This window comes from Oryctolagus cuniculus, chromosome 21 (assembly GCF_964237555.1).
Source record: "Oryctolagus cuniculus chromosome 21, mOryCun1.1, whole genome shotgun sequence".
NCBI classification, from domain to species: Eukaryota; Metazoa; Chordata; class Mammalia; order Lagomorpha; family Leporidae; genus Oryctolagus; species Oryctolagus cuniculus.
Window position 1 is genome coordinate 5,999,878 of NC_091452.1, and position 24,962 is coordinate 6,024,839.

General features: G+C 45.3%; 1 protein-coding gene across 4 annotated transcripts in view; it reads left to right on the plus strand.

Moving 5' to 3' along the window:
* SBNO1 (strawberry notch homolog 1) overlaps positions 1–24,962 on the plus strand; it is a 70,918-nt gene that overhangs the window by 24,412 nt on the left and 21,544 nt on the right. For all 4 annotated transcript variants that reach the window (XM_008251628.4, XM_051841376.2, XM_051841377.2 and 1 more), the window contains 17 exons: positions 3,203–3,299; positions 5,434–5,594; positions 7,278–7,411; positions 8,394–8,484; positions 10,517–10,678; positions 11,549–11,684; positions 11,763–11,868; positions 12,587–12,740; positions 14,151–14,333; positions 14,758–14,855; positions 17,964–18,115; positions 19,373–19,570; positions 19,927–20,094; positions 20,175–20,350; positions 21,992–22,123; positions 23,471–23,606; positions 24,759–24,871. In XM_008251628.4, the coding sequence (XP_008249850.2) occupies positions 3,203–3,299; positions 5,434–5,594; positions 7,278–7,411; positions 8,394–8,484; positions 10,517–10,678; positions 11,549–11,684; positions 11,763–11,868; positions 12,587–12,740; positions 14,151–14,333; positions 14,758–14,855; positions 17,964–18,115; positions 19,373–19,570; positions 19,927–20,094; positions 20,175–20,350; positions 21,992–22,123; positions 23,471–23,606; positions 24,759–24,871 (2,397 nt within the window). The remainder of the gene's footprint in view (positions 1–3,202; positions 3,300–5,433; positions 5,595–7,277; positions 7,412–8,393; positions 8,485–10,516; positions 10,679–11,548; positions 11,685–11,762; positions 11,869–12,586; positions 12,741–14,150; positions 14,334–14,757; positions 14,856–17,963; positions 18,116–19,372; positions 19,571–19,926; positions 20,095–20,174; positions 20,351–21,991; positions 22,124–23,470; positions 23,607–24,758; positions 24,872–24,962) is intronic.

Genomic DNA, 24,962 nt, shown 5'->3' on the forward strand with positions numbered 1-24,962 from the left:
TCCACCTGGCATAGAAATATCGCTTGTGGAGTGAATTTGTCCAAGTGGTTGAGATGGCAGCTTGGGGTCTGTGCATGCCCTGACTGAGTGCCGGGCTCCACTCTGTTCCCAGTCTCGCTTCCTGCTAATGTGCACCGAGGGAGGCAGCAGGTGATGCCTCTCAAATAAATAAATACATGTTATTTGTCCAGCCCCAGATTTTGTGGCCTTTCAGTATTACCAACTGTTTCCAAATATACTCCAGTAATTTTTTTTTTTAAAGACAAAGTTATTTGAAAGATCTTTCATCTACTGATTCACTCTGCAGATAGTCCCAGGGATCAGGTGGGTCAGGCCCAAGTTGGGAGCTGGATACACAATCTACACAATAATCTCTGCCATGGGTGGAAGGAACCCAGTTATTGGAGCTGTTGCCGCTGCCTCCAGTACCTGCGTTAGCAGGAAGTTGGATTGAGAGCAGGAGCTGGGGAGCAGGCCTGGTGCACTGCTGTGGGACACGGCTGTCCTAACCACTAGGATAAATGTGTGCTTCTCATTGGCAGCTTTTTTTTTTTTTCTACAGGCAGGGTGGACAGTGAGAGAGAGAGACAGAGAGAAAGGTCTTCCTTTGCCGTTGGTTCACCCTCCATTGGCCGCCGCGGCTGGCACACTACGGCCAGTGTACTGCGGCTAGGCACCGCGCTGATCCGATGGCAGGAGCCAGGTGCTTCTCCTGGTCTCCCATGGGGTGCAGGGCCCAAGCACTTGGGCCATCCTCCATTGCACTCCCGGACCACAGAAGAGAGCTGGCCTGGAAGAGGGGCAACCGGGACAGAATCCAGCGCCCCGACCGGGACTAGAACCCGGTGTGCCGGCGCCACAAGGCGGAGGATTAGCCTAGTGAGCTGCGGCGCCGGCTTTTTTCTTTTATCTTAATTTCCATGCGTTTATTTTCAGATGTGAGAAAGAGAAATCTCCCATTCACCTGATTCACTCGCCAAAGGCACACAAAAGCTGAGGTTGGGCCAGGCTGGAGGTAGAAGCTGGGAACACTGCCTCTTCCATTGATGGCAGGGACCCGAGTACTTGAGACATCACCTGCTGCATCTAAGGATGCATTTTATGTATAAAAAAATATTTATTTATTGGTTTGAAAGAGAAAGGGGTCTTTTATTCACTGGTTCACTCCCTGAATGACTGTAGCAGCCAGGGCCGAGACACACTGAAGCCAAAGCCAGGAGGAATTCCATCCCGATCTTTTGGGGTGCAAGGGCCCAGGTAATTGGGCCACTTTCTACTGCCTTCCGAGACACATTAGCAGGAAGCTGAATTGAAAGCAGAGCATTCAGATATGAGATGCTGGCATCACAAATTGTGTCTTTTTTTTTTCTTACGATGTATTTATTTATTTGAAAGTCAGTGTTACACAGAGAGAAGGAGAGGCAGAGAACGAGAGAGAGAGAGGTCTTCCATCTGCTGGTTCACTCCCCAGATGGCCACAATGGCCAGAGCTGTGCTCACCTGAAGCCAGGAGCCAGGAGTTTCTTCTGGGTCTCCCATGTGGGTGCAGGGGCCCAGGACTTGCCATCTTCCACTGCTTTCCCAGGCCATAGCAGAGAGCTGGATGGGAAGTGGGGCACCTGGGACTTGTGCTGGTGCCCATATGGGATGTCGGCACTGCAGGCGGTGGCTTTACCTGCTGTGTCACAGCACCGTTCCCTCAGTGCACTGTAGCAGGAAGTTGGAACTGGGAGCAGAGATAGAACGCAAATGCAGACACTTCAGCATGGGACGCGGGGACCTCAGTCAGCACCCTAACCCATTAGTGGACACCTGTCTCCCATTGCCATGACAAAATCAACTGTGTTTTCCTCCTCCTCTGCTGTTCTGGCTTTCAGCGTAGCTTCAGTGTACTTGTACCCCGTTAAGGTTCTGTGGAAAAGGACAAGGGAACGTTAACTGTGGTGACTGTTCACTTGCTTTCAGGGGACGGTCTTGCTTTACTCCTGTTTTCTTGGTGCAATTGATAATAGCTCCCATTTGCGAATCTCCATTGTGCCAGTGTTTGGAGAGGAAATTGTCAGGTCATCCGTGTGACTGCTGGTCTGTGGAGACATAAACATCTGAGGAAATTCTTTACTCAGAGCAGCTTTTAGGCTTCAGTGTTGTGGGTTTTGGTTTTAGAATCTGAGGTAAGAATGCAGGTGGAGCTTAACTGAAACAACTGCTCTGATAGTGTAGACGATGCTAAGGCTGCCAGCCCCTGTCCCCTGCACCCTTGCTCTTTCCTAGTCCTGGAGGTGGGATGAAGAAAATGATTGACGTGGGGAGAGAGAAGGTTCGGAGTGGGGGTTGTGGGCAGTGCTGAAAGGAAATTAGTTTTAGGTGGTGTGAGTGGAAGACCAAGGGGCGGAGCCGGCTGTCATTGTGCATGTTTACCACTGGAGGGGCAGGCCAGTCACCAGGTGGGAGCTAGATGGCAGAGTTAAAGAGGGGCACATTGTGGGTTTTGTTGTTTTGTTTTGTTTTGACAGGTAGAGTTATAGACGTAGACAGAGAGAAAGGTCTTCCTTCCATTGGTTCACTCCCCTAATGGTCGCCATGGCTGGCACATCACGCTGATCCAAAGCCAGGACCCAGGTGTTTCTCCTGGTCTCCCATGTGGGTGCAGGGTCCAAGCACTTGGGCCATCCTCCACTGCCTTCCCTGGCCACAGCAGAGAGCTGGACTGGGAGAGGAGCAACCGGGACAGAATCCAGCACCCATATGGGGTGCCGGTGCTGCAGGCAGAGGATTAACCAAGTGAGCCATGGCACCGGCCTGGGCACATTGTGTTTTTAAGAGTTATTTATTCATTCGAAAGAGTTACATAGATTTTCCATCTACTGGTTCACTCTCCAGATGGCCACAACTGTCAAGCCTTGGCCAAGCCAGAGCCATTGGAGCTAGAGCTCCATCCAGGTCATCCATGTGGGTGGCAGGGTCCCAGATACTTGGGCCAGCTTCCACTGCTTTTCCCAGGCCATGAGCAGGGCTCGGTTGGAAGCAGAGCAGCCAGGACTGGAACTGTCACCCTTATGGGATACTGGTGTTGCAAGCGGCGGTCTCACCCACTGTGACACAGTACCAGCCCGGAGGTTGTAGTTTTACAGAAGTCTTCTTGTGTGTTGGCCAGGTCTGCTGACTCTGGAGTTGGATTGATTGTACTTTTTCTCTGTTGCAGAAGGTCCCTGTTGTAAAGGAGGATGATGAGCCCGAGGAAGAGGATGAAGAAGAAATGGGTCATGCCGAGACCTATGCAGAATATATGCCTATAAAATGTATGTCTCAGGGAATGATCAAATGAGCAAAAGATTTCCCAGTGCCTCTTGAACTTAACTCCTCCCTATACTGTTAGCTGATTTTTTTTTTTTTTTTTTAATTTGAAATACAGAGTTATTGAGATAAAGGGAGAGAGTGGTATTCCATACAATGATTGACTCCCTAGGTCTCTGCAGTAGTCAGGGCTGGGCCTGGCTGAAACCAGGAGCACGGGACTCATTATGGGTCTCCCATGCTAGTAATTGCCCAAGGACTTGGGCTATCTTCTGCTGCTTTCTCAGGTGCATTAGGGAGGGGCTGGATTAGAAACAGAACAGCCCTGAGCTTGAACTGGCACTTGATGTTGGATGCCAGTGTTGTAAGCGCTGGCTTAACCCACTGGCCTACAACACTGACCCCAGTAATAATACCTCTTATATATTTATTTATTAAGATTTATTTTTATTTATTTGAAAGCCAGTTTTAGAGATAGAGACCGGGGGTGGGTCGGTCTTCTATTTGCCAGTTCACTCCCCAAACGGCTGCAACAGCTGGAGCTGAGCCAATCCAAAGCCAGGAGCTAGGGACTTTTTCCAGGTCTCCAATGCACAGGGGCCCAAGGACTTGGGCCATCTTTTGCTGCTTTCCCAGGCATATTAGGGAACTGGATCTGAAGTGGAGAAGCCAAGACTCAAACTGGTGCCCCTGTGGGATGCTGGCACTACTTGCCAGAGCCTTAATCCACTGCACTATAGTGCTGACCCCAAATAACACTTTTTTTTTTTTTTTTTTTTTTTTAAGATTGGTTTATTTATTTGCAAGTCCAAGGGTTAAACAGAGAGAAGGAGAGGCTAAGAAACAGAGGTCTTTCGTCTGCTGGTTCACTCCCCATATGGCCACAATGGCCAGAGCTGCGCCGATCTGAAGCCAGGAGCCAGGAGCTTTTTCTGGGTCTCCCACACAGGTGCAGGGGCCCAAGGACTTGGGCCATCTTCCACTGCTTTCTCAGGCCATAGCAGAGAGCCGGATCGGACGTGGAGCGCCAGGACTTGAATTGGCGCCCATATGGGATCCCAGCACTGCAGGCAGTGGCTTTCCCCGCTATGTGACAGCACCGGCCCCAATGAAACCTTTTAAATTAAACCGAAGTACGGTGTTTAACAACTACATATGAACCTCTAAATCCTTTTCTTTTCTAATCATTTAAAGTAAGTTTTAGGAGCCAGCATTGTGGTGCAGTGGTTTAAGTTATAGCCTCCGACGTCAACATACCATAAGAGCTCCGAATGGAGTCCAGGCTGCTCCACTTCTGATCCAGCTCCCTGCTGCTGCACCTGGGAAAGCAGCAGAAGATGACCCAAGTGCTTGGGTCGATGCCAACCATATAGGAGACCTACATGGATTTCCCAGGCTGCAGCCTGACCCCGCCTGGGCCATTGTGGCCATTTCCGGAGTGAACCAGTGGAAGGAAGGTCTCTCTTTTTCTCTGTAACTCTGCCTTTCATATAAATCTTATAAAAAAGTAAAATGTGTTTTATGTTGGTATCTAAATTCCTCTCACCCCAACTCCTCCCAAAGATTCAGTTTATCCATGACCCTTTAAATCTGATTTCCTCAAAATAAGTCTCAAAAATGATGTTTTAGTAGATATAGTTTTGTTAGAATGTAGGCATGTTCATTGTAGGTATAGTTTTGTTAGAATGTAGGCATGTTCATTGGTTTCCTTACTGCTTTTGGCAGCTTTTACACCATCTACAGCAGCAGGTGAAGTGGTTCTAAGAGACTGGATGGCTAAAAAGTTAGAAGCGTTACTGTCTGACCCTTAACAGAAGACGTGTGTGGGTCACTACACATAGCATATTTGGAGGCAGTAGTTGCTGCTTAGTTTTATAGCCAAACTTTCCTTGCAGAGTACTTAATTGTTTGACTAAATAATGTGAAGTTAACCTCCCTAGAATAGTGTTATGTTCTGTTACTACTGGAGAATGTCATGTTAACTAAGATGGTTTTATTCTAGATCTTTTTATCAAATCTCTAAGCCAAATATAGTAGAACGATAATGTTTTCTCTGACAAAGAATATTGTAGTGTATTATAAAACGGAAATGTTATTACTTAAGTAATTACAATGAAGTGCTTTAAAATTTTCATTTAGTGAAAATTGGCCTACGTCACCCAGATGCTGTAGTGGAAACTAGCTCTTTATCCAGTGTTACTCCTCCTGATGTTTGGTACAAAACATCTATTTCTGAAGAAACTATCGACAATGGCTGGTTGTCAGCATTACAGCTTGAGGCGGTCACATATGCTGCTCAGGTAAGTAGTAATAATATGGGAGTTACACACATTGTTTATCTTTCCCTCATAGTGTCTGTTACATAGTTGTTTGACCTAGTGGTACGTTTTTATTTATTTATTTATTTTTATTTTAATTTTGACAGGCAGAGTTAGAGAGGCAGAGAGAAAGGTCCTCCCTCCGATGGTTCACCCCCCCAAATGGCTGCCATGGCCAGCGCTGCGCCGATCTGAAGCCAGGAGCCAGGTGCTTCCCTTGTCTCCCATGTGGGTGCAGGGCCCAGGCTCTTGGGCCATCCTCCACAGCCCTCCCGGGCCACAGCAGAGAGCTGGACTGGAAGAGGAGCAACTGGGACTAGAACCTGGCGCCCATATGGGATGCTGGCGCCACAAGGCGGAGGATTAACCAAGTGAGCCACGGCGCCAGCCCCACATTTTTATTTTATGAACAACATATAAATGTGACTTTTATAGCAGTCACATTCTTGTTTACTTTCTCTTTTTTTAAACATTTATTTATTTAATTAACAGGCATAGTCAAAGAGAGAAAAAGAGGTTTTCCAAACGCTGGTTCACTCCCCAAATGGCCGCAATGGCCTGAGCTTGGCCGATCTGATGCCAGGAGCCAAGAGTTGCTTCTGGGTCTCCCACGCGGGTGTAGGGGCCCAGGCAATTGGTCCATCTTGTACTGCTTTCCCAGGCCATAGCAGAGAGCTGGTTTGGAAGAGGAGCAGCTGGGACATGAACTGGCAACCATATGGGATGCCAACGCTGTAGGTGGAGGCTTGGCCTACTATGCCACTGTGCTGGCCACTGTTTTTGTTTTGCTAAGATCTGTTTATTAATTTGGAAGAGTTAAGAGAACTTCCATCTGCTGATTTACTAACTAAATGGCTGCAACAGCTGGGGCTTTAGCACTCTAAAGCAGGCATCTAGAGCTTAATCCAGGTCTCCCACATGGGTGCGGAATCCCAAGCAATTGGGCTGTTTCCCACTGCTTTCTTAGGCATGCCAGGAGGGAGCTGGTTCAGAAGTGGAGCAACTGAAACTTGACCCAACGTACATATGGGATTGCCGGCATCACTCATCCCTCTAGGAAGTGTCACATGTTAGAAATTTTAAGGTATAGCAATGATAGGAGGGAGTGCAAATGAAAATGTCTTAACCTTTTTGGAGCTTCTAGGAATAACTTAAAAATGTTTATATGCCCTTTGACATATTTAATTCATAGGATTCTGTTCAATAGATAATGCATGCAACACACACAAGTGACTGTTTGTTGGAAACATTTTGAGTGCAGCTGCGCTCTGGGGTGGTGATTGAATATACTAGAATTACCAGAGCAGAGCTGTTGTTTGGTCTGAGACGGTATCAGTCAGTCATGCATGTTGTCATGAAGGGATTCTGGTGACACAGTGAAGTACATAATGTCCGAAGTAGCCAGCTGTCCATCATATTTATGGGTGGTGTAAAAGTGTGTATTTGATTATGCAATTTTTGGAATGGATGTGAGGTAATCCTAATTTAACTTTATAGTTACATGGTATATGGAATGTAACAGGAAAGAATATGGTAAATCAACAGTATCTGCTAAAAAGTTAAATTTTATGTCATTTATGTAGAAATAGATATGTATTTCTAAAACTCTGAAAGATTAATTGCCAGACTGTCCGAAGGATTAATCACCCACTTGATCTTTTTCAGCAACATGAAACGTTCCTGCCCAATGGAGACCGTGCCGGCTTCTTGATAGGTGATGGTGCCGGGGTAGGCAAAGGACGGACGATAGCAGGCATCATCTATGAGAACTACCTGCTGAGCAGGAAGAGGGCCCTCTGGTAAGCATGCAAGCCGTGGGGAAGGGTTTGCTTTTGAATTACTCAGCATGTGGCATTCGATTTTTATCAGTAAGCTTTTTTTTTTTTTTTTTTTTTTTTAAAGACTTATTTATTTGAAAGGCAGAGTTACAGAGAGGCAGAGAGAGAGAGATTCCATCCTCTGGTTCACTTCCCAGATGGCTTCAATGGCTGGAGCTGGGCTGATCCGAAGCCAGGAGCTTCTTCCAGGTCTCCTACAAGGGTGCAGGGGCCCAAGGACTTGGGCCATCTTCACTACTTTCCCAGGCTGCAGCAGAGAGCTGGATCAGAAATGGAGCAGCCGGACTCAAACCGGCACCCATATGGGATGCCAGCACTGCGGGCGGTGGCTTTACCAGTTATGCCACAATGCTGGCCCCAAGTAAGTTATTTTTTTAAAAGATTTTTGTTCGGGAGCAGGCGTGGCATAGTAGGTTAGCTTCCACCTAGTGCTGGCATGCCATGTGAGTTCTAGTTCAAGTACAGGCTGCTCCACTTCGGATCCAGCTCTCTGCTAATGTGTCTGAGAAAGCAGCAGAAGATGGCCCAAGTACTTGGATCCCTGCACTCATGAGGGAGACCAGGATGAAACTTTGAAAGGCAAAGTTACAGAGAGAGGGAGCGACAGATATCTGAACATGTGTTGGTTCACTTTCCAAATAGCTGCAACAGCCCTGCCTGGGCCAGGCCAAAGCCAGGAGCCTGCAACTCTCATTTGGGTCTCCTACATGGGTACAAGGGCCCAAGCACTTGGGCCATTGTCTGCTGCTTTTCCACGTTCATTAGCCGGGAACTGGATAGGCAGTGGAGTAGCTGGGATTCGAACTGATGCCCATATTTGATAGAGCCATTGGAAGTGGAGGCTTAACCTGCTACACCACAGCAGTAGCACACAGGTTATTGTTACTTTTAAAGTGTCTGTCAGACCTGACATTATTTTATGTATTTCTTTTTTTTGTTGCAGGTTTAGTGTTTCAAATGATTTAAAGTATGATGCTGAAAGAGATTTGAGGGATATTGGAGCAAAAAACATTTTGGTCCATTCATTGAATAAGGTATGAAAACTTTGGTTATTCATTAAATGAATACTCATGAGTATTCAGTAAATATTTACCTGTAACTACTTTGTAGTTAGGATTCGATGAGTTACTCCACAGAGAGCCTGATGATTGCTACTCGTAATTATTGTGGCTGGTTTCTGAAGTACCATTCCAGGTAGTGAATTTGTGGTGGCAAACAAATAGACATTGTCCCTTTTGTGGAATTTTTTCCCTGAATTTTCAATGTTATTTTTGTCCTGTATCTGGCCATAGCGCCAACCTATGGAGTAACTCTTTCAGAAAGGCATGGCAACAGAAGAGACAGGTCTTCCGTCTGCTGGTTCCCCGGATGCCTGCAGCAGCCAGGGCGGGGTCATGTCAGATGGAACCCAAGGGTCTGGAACTTCGTCCTTGACTCTTGGGTGCTAGCAGGGACCCAGGTACTTGGCAGAAATGTGCTTTCCAGATGCATCAGCAGGAAGCTGCATCAGAAGGCAAATAGCTGGGATTCGACGTCGCGGTATGTCGTCACTCAAGTGGTGGCTGCACCGCTGCGGTGACTCCTCTGGGGTAATTTTATCTGATGAGCATCCGAGGACCGTGTAGAGGAGCAGTGTGCCTGTTGAAGGCCAACGAATCCTGTGTGGCACGCAGGGACGGCTGTGCTTAGACTGGTAGCAGTGACTGTGTAGCTAGCAGGCTTGACCTGCACCTGTGAAGACATTTTGTCAAGTGGAGCTAAGTGTGGGTCAGTGTCTGAGAAACAGCTGCATGTGATTAGAATTTTAAACTAATTCAGCGAATCTTTATTAACTTCCTGTACAGCAGTTGTTGGCGTTATGAGGGCAGACTGGGCAGTGTATGGTTCCTGCGGGTGCCTCCCTTGCAGCCAGGCTTCCTGATCCTGAGCTGGTTCATGTCGCCCTGCTCACTTGTGGCTGGTGTGGGTCGGTTTTACTGAGGGCTCGGTAATTAAATAACTAGATCTTGGGTAATTATAAGTAGTTTATTTTATTTTAATTTTTTAAAATTTATTTATTTATATGAAAGAGTTACATAGAGAGAGGAGGAGAGGCAGAGAGAGAGAGGTCTTCAGTCTGCTGGTTCACTCCCCAGTTGGCTGCAATGGCCGGAGTTAAGCCAATCTGAAGCCAGGAGCTTCTTCCAGGTCTCCCACATGGGTGTAGGGGCCCAAACACTTGGGCCATTTTCTGCTGCTTTCCCAGGCCATAGCATAGAACTGGATCGGAAGTGGAGTAGCCAGGACACAAACCAACGCCCATATGGGATGTTGGCACTGCAGGCAGCGGCGGCGGCTTTACCCACTATGCCACAGCGCCAGCCCCTATAAGCAGTTTAAACCTAAAATGTGTAATGGGAATCTGCAAATGTTTTTGATTTCTCAGTAATGTAATTGAAGAAGGTCATCTTTATAATTATTTATATTTTGCATCCCTCCAAACTTTATCACAGTGTTTTGTATGATATTGGTATAATCAATATTATAACCTTTATTCTTACAGAAGAGTGGGTGTTTTATTTATTTATTTTGTGATACTTTTTGGAGCTTTGGTGAACACTGGATCCTTGTACCATAAAGATGCAGGGATCTGTGTATGTGTATAACATAGTTGCCAACGGCTCTTGTTTTTTTCTTTTTTCAAGACTTGTTTATTTGAAAGAGTTACAAAGAGAGAGGGAGAGACGTAGAGCCAGGAGTTTATTCCAGCTTTCACATGAGGGTGGCAGGGACCAAAACACCTGAGCCATCTTCTGATGCTTTTCCCAGGCCATTAGCAGGCACTGGATCACAAGTGGAGCAGCTGGAACATGCGTTGGCACCCAAATGGGGTGTCGGTGTTGCAGGCTGTGCCTTTACCAACTATACCACAACGCCATACTCTAGGCAAGAAGTTTTTGGTAAGAAGTAGTTCTGACCTTTCTGAAGCCTGTCATGCCACCACCAGGTTTAGAAATCCTTTTGTAACTGTTTGGTTCGGATGTTTTAGAAAGGTATGCTAATTAAATTCCTTTTTTTTTTTTCCAGTTTAAATATGGGAAAATTTCTTCCAAGCATAATGGGAGTGTGAAAAAGGGTGTTATTTTTGCCACATATTCTTCTCTTATTGGTGAAAGCCAATCTGGTGGTAAATATAAAACAAGGTTAAAACAACTTCTACATTGGTGTGGCGATGACTTCGATGGAGTTGTATCCTTTATGACAAATGTTTTTGATGCTCGATAGAGCTGTGCAAGGATAGACGTTTATTAAACGAGTTCTGAGATTGAATGAATAAATTGCTCAGATGAGAGCTTTAATGAGTATGTAGCATCCCAGAGCCTTACACAGTTGATAGGCTCCTAGTTTAGGAAGATGTTAATTGGTATTAAGAATAATACCTATTATTCTTGGGGATTCACAGTGCATATTTAACTCCCTGAAAAGATTCAGGGAAATAGAACTGATGCCGTTGTAATTCCCAGACTTGTGGTCACAGCGTATCTTATGCCGTCTGGCATGAGGCACGCTGATATCTGAAATGCTGGTTAAGTTGGTTACCAGTCATGCATCTCCCTAATCTGTGGTGAAGACAGATTGTGTGGTAGCTGCAGTGGGTCCTTTCACACATGCTGATCAAGAATTAAGTATCTGGCCAAGATAAATATTAAGTTTAAGGGATACCTCTGTGACTAGAAGGGTGAAATAGAGGTATTTAGAGGGTCCTTCTAATTAATAAATAAATACTTTTGCTTGTTTGAAAAGCAGAGACAGAGCTCTTCCATCTGCTAGCTCATTTCCCAAGTGCCTACCAACAGCTGCTTGAGCAGTCACCTGCTACCTTCCAGGATGTGTATTAGCAAGAAGCTGGAATCAAAAATGGAGCCAGAATGGAGCCTAGGCATTCTGATCATGGGATGCAGGCGTCCTACATGGCGTCTTAACCACTGCAGCAGACACCTGGCCCCACGTGTGTAATCTTAAAGAAAATCTGAAGGCTTTAGGGAAATCAACGCTAACTCTTTATGAAGGATTAGTGACACTAGTAATGTGATGTGTTCCTTAATTCATTTCTTACAGATAGTCTTTGATGAGTGTCATAAAGCAAAAAACTTATGTCCCGTTGGTTCTTCGAAACCAACCAAGACAGGCTTAGCAGTTTTAGAGCTGCAGAACAAATTGCCAAAAGCCAGAGTTGTTTATGCTAGTGCCACTGGTGAGTAGTTACTTACTTTAAAAGCTTTGAGTTATTCACTGCTTCAGCTATAATATGTTTTATTTGGGGATTTTTCAGGTGCTTCTGAACCACGTAACATGGCCTATATGAACCGTCTTGGAATCTGGGGTGAGGGGACACCATTTAGAGAATTCAGTGATTTTATTCAAGCAGTGGAAAGAAGGTAATGCAGTTTATGGTATATACAGAGGGTCTTCATAAAGTACGTGGAAATGTGTATTGTGAAAAAAGCTTGTGCATAACTTCCATTTTGACTATGGCCTTGTCTAAATAAGGTCGGAGTTTGTGAACTCAAGAGGCTTCCATAGCTTTGGCAGCTCATGACAAGAGCCACGGGTGATCACTGATGTCATGAATAAGATCGTCAGTTGTTAAATCAATAACAGGAGTTACAGTGCACTTACTCCCCAAGTAGGATCTCTGTCCTTAATGTGTTCTACTATGCAAATTAACAATAAAACTAGTATTCAAACAGTACTTTATACTTTGTGTGTCTGTGGGTGCAATCTGTTGAAATCTTTACTTAGTATATACTAAGTGGATCTTCTGTATATAAAGATAATTAAAAATGAATCTTAATGAAGAATGGGATGGAGAGGGAGTAGGAGATGGAATTGTTTGCGGTTGCTTATGGGGGAGAAAACGGCTATAATCCAAAAGTTGTACTTTTGAAATTTATATTTATTAAATAAAAGTTTTCTTAAAAAAAAAGCTTACGCATGAGTACCAAATTTTTTGCACCAAAATGGAGTTAACTGCTGATTCCATCTGTCTGAAGTACTGTCCTCAGTAGCAGTGTAAAGCGCGTGTTATTGTGAAAACCCCTTCACCTCGTGTTGCAGTCTTTATTGATAGTTACTGTGTGTTTCAATTTTGTTCAGAGGCGTGGGTGCCATGGAAATAGTTGCTATGGATATGAAGCTTCGAGGCATGTACATTGCTCGACAGCTGAGCTTTACTGGAGTGACCTTCAAAATTGAGGAAGTTCTTCTTTCTCAGAGCTATGTTAAAATGTATAACAAAGCAGTCAAGCTGGTGAGAAATCTTTCTTCCTATCTGGTGTTTACTTAATGTACCTAATAATGTTTTGTCCACTGTAATGTCTGCCAGCGAATCAGAATTTTTTGTAGTCTGAAACAATATATAAATTACCACGTGATAAGCTGTTTAATCCAAACCCTTATTTTTCAAGTTCTTTTTTTGTTAAAGCAATTCATAAAAAGTAGCCATTGATCTCAGATGTGTAGTTTTCTTTTTTCTTTATTTATTTGAATGACAGAATTAGAGAGGTAGAGACATAGAGCAAGAGAGAGAGGTCTTCCATTCACTGATTCACTCCCCAAATGGACGGAACGATCAGAGCTGTGCCGATCCAAAGCCAGGAGCTTCTTCTAGGTCACCCATGTGGGCGCAGGGGCCCAAGGGTTTGGGGTGCCCTCCACTGCTTTCCCAGGCACGTTAGTAGGGTGCTGGATCGAAAGTGCAGCATCTGGGACTCGAACTGGCACCCATATGGGATGCTGGTGCTGCATGCTGGGGCTTTAACCTCTTGCTCCACAGCACCCACCCCAGTTGCACAATATAATTGTGCTCAAATTATCTAAAATTACTATCTAAGGAAATAAAAATTTTGAGACAACTCTGTGAGGATCCTAAAAAAACCCTACTGTTTAAGAGATTACAGAAGTAACTGATTACAGAAGTAAATGATTATTTTATTTTTATTTTTAAAGTTTTGTATATGTATTTGAAAGACAGAGTTAGAGGTCATCGTCTTATCTGCTGGTTAACTCCCCAGATTGCCACAACACCTGGGGCTTGGCCAGGCTGAATCTGGGAGAATACCTTCTAGGTCTCCCCTGTGGGTGGCACGGGTCCAAGTACTTTGGTCTGCTCCTGCTGCTCTCCCAGGCCTATTAGCAGGGAGTTGGATTGGAAGCAGAACAGCTAAACAACTGGATTCCAGCCAGTGTCTCATATAGGGCACTCTGATAAAGGATGCCGGCTTGCAAGCAGTGGCTTGACACTCGATGCCATAGTGCCAGCAGAGTGACAGAGAAAGAAGGAGAGACACAGAGAGATCTTAGCATGTGTTGGTTCATTTCTTAAATGGTTGTAATGGCCACGGGTAGGAGCCTGCATAACTCCATCTGGGTCTCCCTCTTGGGTGGCAACAGCCCCAGCACTTGGGCCATCATCTGCTGCTTTCTCGGCACATTAGTGGGGAGCTGATTGGAAGCAGAGCAGCCGGGACTCCCACTTGAATCAGTCTTCAGTATGGGTTGCCTGCATCACAGGTGGCAGCTTTAGCTGCTTCAAGGCCACTCTTGCCCCTTTGGTCATTTTAAATAGTCTTGCGCTTAACATTGTTTTGACTGAATGTGTCATTTTGCAGTAACTGTGCTCAAAGATGAAATATCTACAGTGTTGATTGTGTATTTTCAGTGGGTCATTGCCAGGGAACGATTTCAGCAGGCTGCAGATCTTATTGATGCTGAGCAGCGGATGAAGAAGTCCATGTGGGGTCAGTTCTGGTCTGCTCACCAGAGGTTCTTCAAATACTTGTGCATAGCGTCCAAAGTTAAGAGGGTTGTGCAGCTAGCTCGGGAAGAAATCAAGAATGGAAAGGTAAGGTGGAGAACGTATTTAGAGAGTCATTACCTTTGATTGTTCAGTCTTTGTGGATGGTGAGGTTTTCTCCTCCTAAGTGTGGTCTTCCTAAAGGCTAGTTGTGCCTGTTAAGAGCATAATGAAGCTCAGTTGGCTGTCCACAGCCACCAGCCCTCATAATGTGAATGTGTATTGCTTTATCTTTTTTTTAATGCATATGTGTGTGTTCAGAAGACTGATGACTGTGCTTTCCTTGGGACTCAGTCATGCTTGTTGCTGTAATCCTGTTTACTGTCGGAACTGCATGTCTCAGATACACAGAGAAATAAAGCACACACAGTGGGGTTGTTATTCGAAGTCTTGGTTTTTACTAGAGAGCTAAAATGTCTTGATAAGACACAGATGTATTTTATTTGTAACCGATGTGTTTTTTTTTCTCCAGTGTGTGGTCATTGGCCTGCAGTCCACAGGAGAAGCTAGAACCTTAGAAGCCTTGGAAGAGGGCGGGGGAGAATTGAATGATTTTGTTTCAACTGCCAAGTAATGTTTTTGGTTTTCTTGAGTTTTTACTTAGATTACTTTCATGTTGACATAAACTGGAGATAAAATTTTTTGCACAATTTATTTATTTGAAAGGCAGAGGTGGAGAGAAAGGGAGATCTTACATCTGCTGGTTCATTCCCTCAGTGGCTGCAATGGCTGGTGCTGGGCCTATCCAAAGCCAGGAGCTTCTTCTGGTTCTCCCACATAAGTGCAGGGGCCCAAGACTTGGGCTCTCTTCTGCTTTCTTAGGCCATAGCAGGGAGCTGGGTCCGCATCCATATGGGATGCCTAAATTGCAGGTTGTGGCTTTACTCCCTACACTACAGCGTTGGCCCCTGGAGATAAAATTTTTGATTCACCTTTAATAGTCTTCCTGGTTGGAGTTTTTGTAGTTTTCAACTTTTCTGTAACAGTTGTATTTATTGGAAAACAACAGTACTGAATTGTTGAGCATTTATTTGAAAGTCAGTTATACAGAGAAAGAAGAGGCAGAGAGAGAGGTTGGGGCCAGTGTTGTGGTGCAGTGGGTTAAAGCCTGGGCCTGGGGTGCTAGTTCTGGTCCCGGCTGCTCCACTCCCGATACAGCTCTCTGCTATGGCCTTGGAAGGCAGTGAGGATGGCCCGGGTGCTTGGGCCCCTGCACCCATGTAGGGGACCTGGGGAATGCTCCTGGCTCCTGGCTTTGGAATGGTGCAGCTCTGGCTATTGCAGCCATTTGGGGAGTGAACCAGCGGATGGAGGACCTCTGTCTCTACCTCTCTCTGTAACTCTGCTTTCAAATAAATAAAAAATAAATCTTTTAAAAAAAGAGAGAGAGAGAGGTCTTCTGTCTGCTGGTTCACTCCCCAGTTGGCCGCAACGGCCAGAGCTGTGCCAATCCGAAGCCAGGAACCAGGAGATTCTTCCAGGTCTCCCACATGAGTGGGAGCACTTGGGCTGTCTTCCACTGCTTTCCCAGGCCATAGCAGAGAGCTGGATCGGAAGTGGAGCAGCTGGGACTTGAACTGGCGCCCATATAGGATGCTGGCACTGCAGGCAGCGGCTTTACTTGCTACTCCAAGCGCCGGCCCCAAAACCTTTTTTTTTTTGGAGAGACAGAGAGAAAGGTCTTCCTTCCGTTGGTTCACCCCCCCAAATGGCTGCCAAGGCCGGCGCACTGCACCAATCCGAAGCCAGGAGCCAGGTGCTTCCTCCTGGTCTCCCAAGCAGGTGCAGAGCCCAAGCACTTGGGCCATTCTCCACTGCCTTCCTGGGCCACAGCAGAGAGCTGGACTGCAAGAGGGGCAACTGGGACAGAACCAGCGCCCCAACGGGGACTAGGACCCGGGGTGACGGTGCCACAAGTGGAGGATTAGCCTAGTGAGCTGCGGTGCCAGCCAAAACTGCTTTTAAAAGCAAAACTTGGTGTATTTTTCTGTACTCAAGTGCCTGGAAACACCCTGTCCAGTACTTGTTACATGTGGCTATTTTACATTTGAAATGAGTTCAATCTGAAATGTACTTTGAGTGAAAAGTACCAGGTTTCATAGTCTCCTTAAGAAAAAATACTTCAGGTGGTTGGTGTTGTGCAGCAGGTTAAAGCAACACCAACATCGCCTGTGAGCACTAGGTCAAGTCCCAGCTGCTCTCTTCAGATCCAGCTCTCTGCTGATTTCCCTGGAGAGGCCACAGAAGATGGCCCGGGTACTTTGGCCCTGCCCACCTGTGTTGGAAATGCAAATGAAGTTCCAGCCTGCGGTCTTCGGCCTGTCCCAGCCCAGCCTTGCCTGTTGCAGCCATGGGAGTAAATCTGAAGATAGAGGATCCCCTCCCTCCCTCCCTTGTGACTGCCTTTCAAAGAAATACATAAATCCTTTTTAAAAACTTACTTTGTTTATTAGGATGGCAGAGCAACAGAGATCTTCCATGCAGTGGTTTACTTCCCAGATGTCTGCAGCAGTCAGGTTTGGGCCAGGCTGAAACCAGGAGCCAGGAGCTCCAGCCCAGTCTCCCACAGCGGAAGGGTTGTCCCAAGCTCTTGAGCCATCGTCTACTGCCCTCTCATACTCTGGCAGGGAGCTGGATCAGAAGTGGAGTAGCCAGGACTGAAACCAGCACATCAGTGTGGGATGCCTGCTGGGCCACGGTGCTGGTCCTCTTCCCCCCTCACCCCTTTTAGTTTTTACGTAATTACTAGAATATATAAAATCGTGTTTGTGGTTAAGCTTTATATTGCAATAGGATGATCTTGTTCTAGAACATTAAAATTGATTTTGAACTACATTATGTTTTCTAAGATTCAGCATTTTCTTTTTTAAAGATTGATTTTATTTGAAAGGCAGAGTTACAGAGTGGGGAAACAGAGAAATCATCCATCCGCTGGTTCACTCCCCAAATGGTCACAACAGCCAGAGCTGGGCCGATTCATAGCCAGGAGCTTCTTCCAGATCTCCTTCGTGGGTGCAGGGGCCCCAAGATTTGGGTCATCCTCTACAACTTTCCCAGGTGCATTATCAGGGAACAGGATCAGAAGTAGAGTAGCCAGGGACTCAAATTGGTGCCTAAATGGGATGCAGGCACTGCAGGTGGTGGCTTTACCCATTATGCCACAGTGTTGGCCCCTGTATATTTTCATTTATGAAATACATTCAGGGAATTAAAGGAGGGAAGATGAGCAACATGAATCAGGTTTTTATTATATTAATAAAAATTTTATAAATGATGTATTAAGACTTTATATGTGGGGCCAGCACTGTGGCGTAGCAGGTAATGCTGCCACCGGCAGTGTTGGCATCCCGTATGGGTGCTGGGTCAAGTCCCGGCTGCTCCACTTCTGATCCAGCTCTCTGCTATGGCTTGGAAAACCAGTAGAAGATGGCCCAAGTCCTTGGGCCTCTGCCCCCATGTGGAAAACCCAGAAGAAGCTCTTGGTTCTGGATCAGCCCAGCTCCAGCTGTTGCGGCCATTTGGGGAGTGAACCAGCAGATGAAAGACACCCCTCTCTCTCTTGTCTTTCTGTATAACTCTTGACTTTCAAATAAATAAATATTTTTTTAAAAATAGACTTTATATGTGACAGTTATTTTGCCATGTGAAGAAATAATTGTCAGTATTTCTTTCTTACAGAGGAGTGTTGCAATCTCTCATTGAAAAGCACTTTCCTGCTCCAGACAGAAAAAAACTGTATAGTTTACTAGGAATTGATTTGACAGCTCCAAGTAATAACAGTTCACCGAGAGACAGTCCTTGTAAAGAAAATAAAGTAAAGAAGCGGAAAGGTGAGTGTTATTCCTAAATAGTTGATGTTAGTAAAGAGTGGTTGCAGTTGATCAGGAGTTTAGCTGATATTTGGAATCGTTTTTGTAATATTTGCAAATTGTACTTGTTCCTATCCTTGTCCTAAAGTCCTCAAGATAAGTGTTTTCTCAAACAAAAAGTATGCCTAAATTAATCTAATCATGGAAATTGATTCAGAACCTAGACATTAGTGAAAACTTAAATGTTTATATACATAAATCCCATGCTGCTTAACCTGAATAAAGTTGAGAAGTGCTAAAGTTTATGTCAAAAGTACTATATATGGTAGCATTTTAAAGTAGCTGTATTTGGGAATGAAATTTGAATTAGCTAGTGGTTGAATACTTTCACTGCATTCACATAGTTTTACATGCGCGAGTAAACTCATTTATGTATTTATTTTTAAAGATTTATTTATTTATTTGAAAGAGTTACTAGAGAGATAAGAAGAGGCAGAGAAAGAGAAGTCTTCCATCCGCTGGTTCACTCTGCAGACTTGAACCGGATCCCATATGGGATGGTAGCGCTGCAGGTGGCAGCATTACCCACTATGCCACAGCGGCGGCCCCTAGACCTCTTCTTTCAACCTGATGCACAGTTAAATTGAGAGAATGCCAGAAATTCTGTGTTTTTTTTTTTTTTTTTTTTTTTTTTTTTTTTTGACAGGCAGAGTGGACAGTGAGAGAGAGAGACAGAGAGAAAGGTCTTCCTTTGCCGTTGGTTCACCCTCCAAAGGCCGCCGCTGCAGCCGGCGCACCGCGCTGATCCGATGGCAGGAGCCAGGATCCAGGTGCTTTTTCCTGGTCTCCCATGGGGTGCAGGGCCCAAGCACCTGGGCCATCCTCCACTGCACTCCCTGGCCATAGCAGAGAGCTGGCCTGGAAGAGGGGCAACCGGGACAGAATCCGGTGCCCCAACCGGGACTAGAACCCGGTGTGCCGGCGCCGCAAGGTGGAGGATTAGCCTATTGAGCCACGGCGCCGGCAGAAATTCTGTTTTAACTCTTAATTTGTTTTGAAGCTTCTGATCTCAGAGGTAGTCTCATGTTTGTACTTATATATCTATTTCTTGAGAATAATTGAACATATCCTGATTACATGTGGGAACCCAAGAGTAGCACCTACTTGTGGACTTTATTTTCTTCTGAATTCCATTTCCAGTAATTCTTGAACGAAATGTGTGGTTCATTAGATCTTTATACACATTGTATTTAGACCGATTCTATTGTTTGGGAGTAGGTGATGAAATAACACGAGAAGCCAAAAAAGCACGAAAAGTGGGTGGCCTTGCTGGTAGCGGTTCTGATGACAGTGGAAGTGAATCCGATGCCTCTGAGAATGAAGAGAGTGACTATGAGAGCTCCAGAAACATGAGTTCTGGAGATGATGACGATTTCAATCCATTTCGAGACGAGTCCAGTGAGGACGACGAAGATGGTGAGTTCCTGTGTGACTGAAGTGTGCATGAAAGGACAGTGATGCTCCAGTGTGACAGGAAATGGGTGAAGCCTTAAGACTTGTCTGTGTAGTACAGAGTCACCCAGGTTCTCTGCTTGGCTTGGCAGAGGCCCCAAGCTTGCCGCTCTTGTGGAGGTTTGAGCGTCATGTGAGCGATGATGGCCGCCGTGTTCGTGCGGCTGTCTTGAACCTTGGAACAGTGGGGTGTAGCTAGGACGCGCTGGTTCCCTGCAGCAGTGATAAGTGAACAGCACAGAACACCTCCGGGCTGCTTCCGTGAATATTCTGTACTGGTCTTGACACATGATTTGACTATATCTTTCCTTAACTTCCAGATCCTTGGCTAATCAGAAAAGAGCACAAGAAAAACAAAGAGAAAAAAAAGAAGAAAAGTATAGATCCAGATTCTATTCAAAGTGCCTTATTAGCTTCAGGTCTTGGCTCCAAACGACCTAGCTTTTCATCTACACCTGTTATTGCACCTGCTCCCAACAGTGCCCCAGGTAAGGGTGCTTTTTGAAATACATTTCTAAACAAAATGAATATTCAAACCTTGCACTGACGTTTAACAAATGTTCTCTAGCTAGTAGTAATACCAACAGTAGCAGCAGCCTTGTAACAAGTCAGGACGCTGTGGAAAGGGCCCAGCAGATGAAGAAAGACCTCCTTGACAAGCTAGAAAAATTAGCTGAAGACCTCCCTCCCAACACCCTGGATGAGCTGATTGATGAACTTGGTGGCCCTGAGAACGTAGCTGAGGTAAGTATGAATTTTTTTTAAAAGATTTATTTATTCATTTGAAAGGCAGAGGGGGGTACCTCTTAAATCCTTAGAATGAGTGATATCAGATTTTCTTTCTTAGATTTTTTTTTTTTTTTTTGGCAGGCAGAGTGGACAGTGAGAGAGAGAGACAGAGAGAAAGGTCTTCCTTTGCCGTTGGTTCACCCTCCAATGGCCGCCACGGCCGGCGCACCGCGCTGATCCGATGGCAGGAGCCAGGAGCCAGGTGCTTTTCCTGGTCTCCCATGGGGTGCAGGGCCCCCGCACCTGGGCCATCCTCCACTGCCCTCCCTGGCCACAGCAGAGAGCTGGCCTGGAAGAGGGGCAACCGGGACAGAATCCGGCGCCCCAACCGGGACTAGAACCCGGTGTGCCGGCGCCGCTAGGCGGAGGATTAGCCTAGTGAGCCGCGGCGCCGGCCCAGATCTTTTTTTTTTTTTTTTAAGATTTTATTGATTTATTTATTTGACTGGTAGAGTTACAGACAGTGAGAAAGGTCTTCCTTATACTGCTTACTCCCCAAATGGCCATAGTGGCTGGAGCTGAGCCAGTCCCCTGCCTGTAGCCAGCAGCTTCCTTGGGGTCCCCCACATGGTACAAGACACTAAGCACTTGGGCCGTTCTCCACTGCTATCCCAGGCCATAAGTAGAGAGCTGGATTGGAAGAGGAACAGCCGGGACATGAACTGGTGCCCATGTGGGGTGCCATCGCCACAGACGGAGTTTTAACCTATTATGCCACAGCACTGGCCCCTAGATCTTAAGAATCCTCATTCTACTGCTTTATTTTGTGTCTTTTTTTTAAAAAAAAAAATTATTTTAAAGGCACAGACATCTCTCATTCACTGGTTCATTCCTTAAATGCTCCCAGGAAATTAAAGTAGGTGCCCTGTGTGCGAGGCAGAAGACCGTCAGCTGCTGCCTCAGGTGTAGCAGGAAGCTAGATGGGTGGCTCAGAGGAGCCGTGTAACTGCTGTGCCACAGTGCCTGCCCTTCTCATCTCGCTCTGGTTGTCAGCCCAGAGCAGTGGACACCCCTAGTGTTCAAATATCAGTCTTGAACTGCTTGTTCGGGTCACTGCCACTGTCAGGCAGCTTGCCTTTTTTTTTTTTTTTTTTTTTTAAGATTTATTTGAAAGGTCAAAACTGTAGGGGTGGGGTGGATTATATCTCCACTAGGTTTACTCCCCAAATGGCCACAACAGCCCAGGCCAGGGCCAGGCTGAAACTAGGAGCCTGGAGCTCCATCCTGGTCTCCCGCATGAGCGGCAGAGGCTCAAGTGCTTTGACGGTCCTCTGCTGCTTGTCCAAGGATGTTAGCAGAGAGCTGTATCGGAAGCAGAGCAGCCAGGACTGGGAAATGGCATTCTGCTAAGAGACACTGGCATTGCTAGCTGCAGCTTAGCGCGCGGCATCGTGGTGCCTGTCGCTGTCATGCAGTTTTTGTGATAGTGGCTCATGTTGGTTTTTCCCAGTGTCTGTGTTATATGGTGTCTGGTGTCCACCAGTGCCAGCGTGGCTCAGGCTGTGCCTCCGTCTCCCAGGCTGCTTTAGTGAAGGAGGCCCTTAGCTGCGTACACCATGGTCAGACGCGGCTCTGTAATAACGCTCTGCTTCTCAGATGACCGGCCGCAAGGGGCGGGTTGTAAGCAATGACGATGGGAGCATATCCTACGAGTCACGATCGGAGCTGGACGTACCCGTGGAGATCCTGAATATCACAGAAAAGCAGAGGTTCATGGACGGAGATAAGGTAGGTCTTTCTGATGTGCTTCACGGTGAAAAGAAAAGTGCCCGTATGTCAAGTTTGAGATCTTTTTCATTTTATTTATTTATTTTAAATTTTATTAATTTACACCTTTTTCATTTTAACATAAATTGTTTCTGTTAAATTGTATTCTATATTTTCTACTAATGGACACAATCAGTGAATTATAGCCTGTTTTTATTTGTTGTAAGTTAAATGTAATGACTTTTCTGTATTATGTACACTGTTAGATGTGGTTCTTGATAGTTTTAGGGATTCCTAAACCTAGTGAGAATATAAAAATACTGTGTTTTTCCAGATCATCTTTGTATCTTGACCTCTAGTATCATTATTTTGAGGCTGGAATGACACTTAAGGGTACCCAGATTACTGTATCCTTTGGTTTTGCTGTTTCTAGTGTTGCACCACCCTGGGTAGCTTACGGGGTGAATTTCCGCATTTGACTACTCTAGAGATTTCTGTAGGGCCTCCAGAATCTCCTCCTGTAAGATCTCATTGTGACGTGAACGCCCTTGGCTTTAATTGAAGCTTCTCCAGTCCATTTCTCTTCATCTGCTCAGTAGAATAGAAGCATTTGTTGGTGAGATTGTTCCAATGCAGTAGTAACCTTTCATCCTAGCACCCCTAAAACTCATGTCTTAATCTAAAACAGGAAGAAAAAAAGTTACTTATCTACCCATATTTTGCCTTATTTCAATGAACTTTTATGCAGTTAGAAAATAGATAATAGATACCACTATGAAAGTTATCTTTAAAAAGTATATTAAATGGCTTTTGTTACATTAAAGATTGTGGGTAGAGTTATTATCAGTTATTTTATGTACTTGTTTCATGCATCTGGGTGCACATGCGTTAGGAATTGGTACTAATTATAAGTGTTGGACTGTTAAATGATAATCTAAAATTAACACAGGCCAGATGTTCATTTCTCTCAAAAGTTTGGCTAAATAGATCAGGGTGTGGCCCCTTGAAACCAGGCCTCTTCTCTTTTATTGGCTTAATTCTATGGACTTCCATTTCCAAGTTACCTCTGTGTTCCAGGGGAGTAGTGCAGATCTTCTCATTACCTTTACATTGTAGCCAGTGGAGAAAGGTCAGGAGAAGGGAAGGTTCTGGACATTATACACACAGTCTGCAGGCGGGACCATGCCACATGCTCACACTTCAGACCAAGGGAGACTAGGAAATCTATATTCTGGGGAGCCTGGGACCCAGCTAAAAGAAGGAGCCATGTTGTTTCCAGAAGGAGGTGTAGGTATTGGTGGACCAGTGCAGCATTTTATTTATCGCACTGTCCTTTGCAGAGTTAATGTTTTCTTCCTCTTGATACAGAATATTGCTATTATCTCAGAAGCTGCCAGCTCAGGCATTTCATTGCAAGCAGATCGGAGAGCTAAAAATCAAAGGCGAAGAGTTCACATGACTTTGGAATTACCTTGGAGTGCTGATAGAGCAATTCAGCAGTTTGGTACGTTCCTACACTGGGTTTCACCTGATGCATAGGGTAGCTGGCAGTCACTGGGGAAATGGGCGCATATCCCTGTCTGCATTTATGTCAGATGTCTTAGAACTTGAAATCTTAGATTTTCTTAGCATATACGTTATACATAATGTATAGTGCATTAAGAATTTCATCCTTAGCTCTTTGGAAGCTGTAGTCTAGCAGAGTAAGCAGGTATCCCACAGGAGCACTGGTTCAGGTCTGGCTGCCCCACCTCTGACCCAGCTCCTGTTGTTGTGCCTGAGTAATCCGGGGAAGCTGGGTGATATGCTTTGGCCCCTGCCACTCATGTGGGAGAGAACAGATGTTAGGTTCCTGGTTTCAGCCTGCCCCAACTCTAGTCCCAGTCATTGTGGCATTTGGGGAGTGAACCAGTGGATGAGAAATCTCTCCCTCTGTTTCTGTAATTCTGTCTTTCAAATAATAATAATAATAAACAGATCTGGTGGGGGTTCGTGGGGGATCCTTACATGGTGTCTGAGAGCAGACCACCGGAACTATCTTCATTATAGACCTTTAGGCTATGGGGCTGGGTCAGAGCAGATGCTGTTTCAAGTTCAGCTGTGAGTGAGCCTTCCTGTACTTCCAGTCTCCTGACTTTTTGCTGACTTAGAAACAACAGTTTTGGGAGAATCTAGTATGACTGTGCAATCAACATTATAGTTAAACAAAATTGGGGAAGCAGTACTGACACTGTGTGTGTGTGTGTGTGTGTGAGAGAGAGCGAGAGAGCGAGAGAGCGCGAGCGTGCGCGAGAAGATATATTTATTGAAAAGGCCCAGTGACAGAGTTGGCCCACCTGCTGGTTTACTCCCCAAATGCCTGTAACAGTCAGAGCTCCGGTAGTGGCAGCTTAACCTGTGGCTCCACAGCACCCAGCCCTCATCTGACGGGTTCCTGCCTCTTGACAGGCAGAGTGTTGTTCTGAATACAGGTGTCATTCAGGCCACTATTTGCAATTTTGATCATTTTAGGGGCGTTGAGGTAAATGTTGTATTATTTTTAATTTTTTCTCTGTTTAAAGATTTCTCAATGTCAGCTTTGTATTATATGCGGAAAACATCAAAATTTCTTTTCTAGTGAACACAATTAGTGATCTTTAAAACAATTTCATTACAGGAAGAACTCATAGATCAAACCAAGTTACTGCTCCCGAATATGTCTTTCTGATTTCTGAGTTGGCAGGGGAACAAAGATTTGCATCTATTGTTGCCAAAAGACTTGAGAGTTTGGTAAGTGTTTGAGTTATATAGATGTATGTAAAAGATAATGGATGTTACCTGACTTCTGTAGAGGGGTTAATTGTGCCTCAAATAACTGCAA